The 4,776-nt window shown below is 33.8% G+C and overlaps 1 protein-coding gene across 1 annotated transcript in view; it reads left to right on the forward strand.

Moving 5' to 3' along the window:
• Window positions 1-605: 605 nt before the first annotated feature.
• LOC110448526 (putative ankyrin repeat protein RF_0950) overlaps window positions 606-4,776 on the forward strand; it is a gene marked incomplete at its 3' end in the record, with an annotated part of 15,360 nt that continues 11,189 nt past the window's right edge. Inside the window, exon 1 of the mRNA XM_021495200.1 lies at window positions 606-692. Within this exon, the coding sequence (XP_021350875.1) occupies window positions 627-692 (66 nt within the window). The remainder of the gene's footprint in view (window positions 693-4,776) is intronic.

A 4,776-nucleotide genomic window follows, 5' to 3' on the forward strand; every position in this document is an offset into this window, starting at 1 on the left:
TTACCTTCATTGAACGAAAAACGTATTGGAGATATTTTCGTGCTTTCTCAATTCATTTACATAAAACGCTTAAAATCTAAATACGAAACAAACTGACTTAAAGTTGCTCTTCCAGGCGATTACGTAACCATAGCCTAGAACATTATTTGCCTATGTCTTTTCCATTTTTGAAGTCGAGGCTTTCACTGGTCTCCGCGTCAATCTTTCCTATGTTCATATTTGCTTTGGTGTTATCGATGTTGCGTTCGAATTATGGTTTTGTTAACACTTCGATGTTTTGTTTTGATTTTTTTCAAAAAATCATAGAATCATAAAAGTATGAAAATGATGCGATCGACAATAATATGATCACAAAACAATCTTCAGATACAAATTGGGAAAGTACAATTTATCTAGTGCAAAAACATTTTGCAACATATATCAGTGTTTTGTTTGATCTGATGAATTGCATGCTTTTTATCTATTAACCATTACAGAGCAATAGATTGATAGATATGCACAAGTGAACACGATAATGTTTACAAAATCTTATGTTATTGTAGATGTTCGCACGTATCTCTATACGTTTGTCACGTGCTAAAACATAAAGTTGTTTTATTAATCAGGCGATCTTGGAACTGAGAAGTATGATACGTGATGGTAATGCAGACAACGTAAGAAGACTTTTAGAGCAAGGTGCAGATCCTAACGAGGTAAGACATGATACATTTGATCACTGTTTAATTCAGCTTTTAGACGTGGTGAACATAGTAAATTTAATTGCTGTTTTACACTCTCAGAATATTATCAATCAGAAAGGTAACGAGCTACTAAAAGTATTGCTGATTTGATTTTCGTTTTTTAAACAGGATGCAATATTAACGCATAAATCATATTTGAAAAAGAAAAAAATAGCAAGAGTAATTTTTGATAAATCCAACATTCCACAGTTGATGCAAAGATATTTTTTTTATATGTTTTTAGCCCATNGAGTAATTTTTGATAAATCCAACATTCCACAGTTGATGCAAAGATATTTTTATATGTTTTTAGCCCATCATCATCAACTATAGAATCGTTTAAATCGACTTTGATTGATTGGAAAACCAAGATAGCCGCTAATCTGCTATACACTATTTGACGATTCCTGGTTGTTATCGCTATTTCCCAAGACAAACCTGTCTCTATTTACATATATACTTGCCCCTTAATGCATAATGTCATTACGTGAAACATTGTATCCAAATAAATATTTCAAATGGCAACATAACTTTGAGATGGCAATCAAAGAAGTAAGAAGTTTTGATCAAATTTACCACCAGATACATGTACAATTTACATGACGCAACCACACCAATAATAGAAAAGAAGAGACAAAGGTCAATCCTAAAACAAATATCTTGTTACGTGTAATCGATTGATAGAATGAGATGAAAACGCAGATCAGGCTAGTTAGATAATGGTGTCACGATCGCGATTGTATTTAACGTTATTCCAATTTCATATGTTTGTCTTAAAATGACAAACACAATGCAGTCGTGCATACTGCCTTAATATAATTCCTGACGTCACAATAGGTGATTACATATTCGTTTTGCAAATATATCACAAAGGGGAATTTAATTTCTGATGGTGGTGGGAGAGTGTAAATGTGTTTACAAAATTGATAATGAAATGTCGTCCACACAAACAGACAGTGAGCCTATGTCTTTTGTTTCCGACAATAGGACTAAACTCAGACTATGGAAATACTGTTATTCATACAAATTCCACAGATAAGGGACGACCCAATATTTAATAGGGGGTTGTGACTGGTTCAATCTGTATTAAACGGCATTTGTTTTCAATCTTATACAGGCTTAAACATTGAAAAAAATACCCCGGCTGTCCCGAAACTATATACCGTGGCAATCTCTCAAATTTTGGTCAAAAAAATATATATACGGTTTTGCTATTATTTTACTACATAACAGGTTAATCGAGACGAGAAGAGGAGCTTCAAAATGACGCTGTTTGAATTGCATTCATAGCTCTATCAACGTACTTTCTCTTAGTCATGCTTATAAAGGAACTTGTAGTAGAAATATACAAATATGCTTACATCCTCATGCAAATAATCAACGAAACATATGATGCAAGACACGTTCAACGTCTGATACAATCCACCGTTACTTGTATTTCATTACTCAGAAAGGAACCTGTATTGTGTGTGATGATTGAAGTATAGGATGCTTATAAAAAAGGTGAAAACGGAGAGCAAATATACATTTACAAATACTGCATGGTCATGAATCAAGTGGCCAAAGGAAGCATCAGAGGTCACTTGTTTCACTGATTAATCAAACAGTCTTTGTTGATTTCTCTATTTTATTTTTTAACGTTGTCAATGCATGCCTGCACTTGTGAAATTATTTGGAGAAGTATTCAATGCCGTGAATATTTTCATGAAAGATTTTTTTTCCCGTGGTCGTATAAGTTAAAAAGTGCGGGTAGCCTCGTGTTCATTTGTCTCGATCTTCCCGGTAGTTCATATGAACTGGTCCCTTATAATATACTGAGATCCCAGCAAAGATTTATTTATTTGAATATCGGCTGGTGTAAAACTAACTTCTGGTGATGAATAATTACTTCTAAGGTGTTTCATCAGTTGCAACTAAGACAGAACTGTTTTCCTTTCAAAGTTATTTCAAAGTGCAATAGGAAATGCACCATCATCTTTTTGTGCCCTTTGTCACTGCTTTTATTTCTAAATAAACCGCCTCGTTTCGAAATCGTCACATTTGGACATTTGGAATGGACTAAGAATACAGGGAAAGCAGAAAAACCGGATTGGCAGTCATTGCAATATGTACAATCATAACTGAAACATTGTTTTTAACGATATGCAATATTCGATCATACACCTCAATTCAGATACGCGGATATAAGGTGTCTGTCACAGATTGTTATCTGAAAAACGGTTAATTGTTAACTATACATAAAGGCATTTTTTGTGAGTTTGGTGGCATATAAGAGCGCTACAGGCGTCTGCTTTTGACAACCGGAAGTTTACAAGCCAAACCGGTGAATAGGGAGGGGAACACCCCCCGACATTTGACCCTATATAAATCCGCCATTACATTTTAAATTCTTTTAAAACTATTACGTTTCTCTAAAGTTCAATATCTGTAGATTCATTCTATGTACAATTGTCAACAATTACCTGTTTAAATTCCCAGGAGGCACTGTATTAACCCGGAACAAATTTTAGATAGGGATTACAATCGTATGAAACACTTGCTGATTGGCTGATTTAGTTATGTGAGTCCTAAACTAAACCGGTTTCAATGTTTGGACACTGTAGTTGATTTTCCACCACGCAGTAGTGCCGGTAGGCATCAGCGTTCGTCGTAAGTTTGCTGTTTTCAGAGCCGTTTTGTTTGGGGAGGGGAAATGATTGTGCATTAGATGTTTTAATTGGTCGTATTGTACTACTATTACCACTTTTCTTAATTAAATGCTATCTTTGATGTATTCATTTTCAATTGCATTCACCTGATCTGATACAAAGTGTCGGTTAAAAAACAAAAAATAACCGCTTTGACGGTTAAAGCGCTGTTTATACCCAGCGAGACCCATACTCGTTACCAAGCAAGGACAAACTAAAATGTCGCACTTCCTAAGAAACGATAGTCGGGAGTGATGGGGAAGATCTGAAAACCAAAACAATTTGTTTTTTGTTTTTAGTTCGCTGCTATAGCTGCACTATAACATGTACAGGTGTCCAGTTAGTCGGGTCTCTGTTGTTAGATGGCATGTGAACAGGGACTTTTTTGCATTGAAAATGTTATTTTCAAAAATCACATTTCAAAGAAAACAAATATGATTTTCCTATGATATTTTGTTGCAATTCCATGTATTGTTTGATGTAGTACGCTTTGGCACATCTGACCAAGTGAGGTTACTGTTCGATAACGGAGCTGATCCTTACGGGGTGATAACTATCATTTCAAATTTAAAGTAGCTTACTATAAATTAACAAAAATTCTCGTTTCTAGTTCTATTTCAAAATAAAATCGGTAAAAATGTACAAGGATATTAAGTATCGTACCGGGCTCATGTTGCTTCATTTCCTTAGTTTCTAGTGTTTATAAATGTTACCAGCAGTGACAAGGCTTTACTATCAGTAACAAAATAGTTCCGGTGTCTGTTAGGAATTCGAAGTTAAAGTAGATATAGAATCAACGATTAAATAACAAGTTTTAATGATTTAATAACCCTAACCCTACTATATTTAAAAACACAGCAACAACATAAAGCGCCCCATTTCTATCGGTATCGATAGATTAAATATTATCTTAATACTATTGTACTTATATTCAGGTATTTATATTTAGTATAATCTCACTAGGTTTCTATTCAATTATATGGATAAATATGCCGACCCAAGCGAAGTATATAAATAGACAAACCTATGTAACGAACTTAAACTTTAAATTGTAAAAACGTTAACTTATAGAAATACTTGCCACTTTTCCCTATTTTATCTAATATATCTAATACCGGGTTCGGACAAAGACACGTATCAGTCAGGATAATGTCGTTGTTCTACTGTAACATTATCGTCATTGATAAACTTATGTTTGCTATCTGTCCTGTGTTTCCCTTCTCGAGTTACTGTTGGTAGTTTTGCAAACTATTTTTTTTTTTAAATAGGCTGCAATATTAATGCATAAGTTATATTTAAAAAATAAATATATAGAAAAGGAATTTTTTAATACATCCAACATTCAACAGTTGATGCAAAGATATTTTTTT

This window comes from Mizuhopecten yessoensis, unplaced genomic scaffold (genome assembly GCF_002113885.1).
Source record: "Mizuhopecten yessoensis strain PY_sf001 unplaced genomic scaffold, ASM211388v2 scaffold21, whole genome shotgun sequence".
Taxonomy (NCBI): Eukaryota; Metazoa; Mollusca; class Bivalvia; order Pectinida; family Pectinidae; genus Mizuhopecten; species Mizuhopecten yessoensis.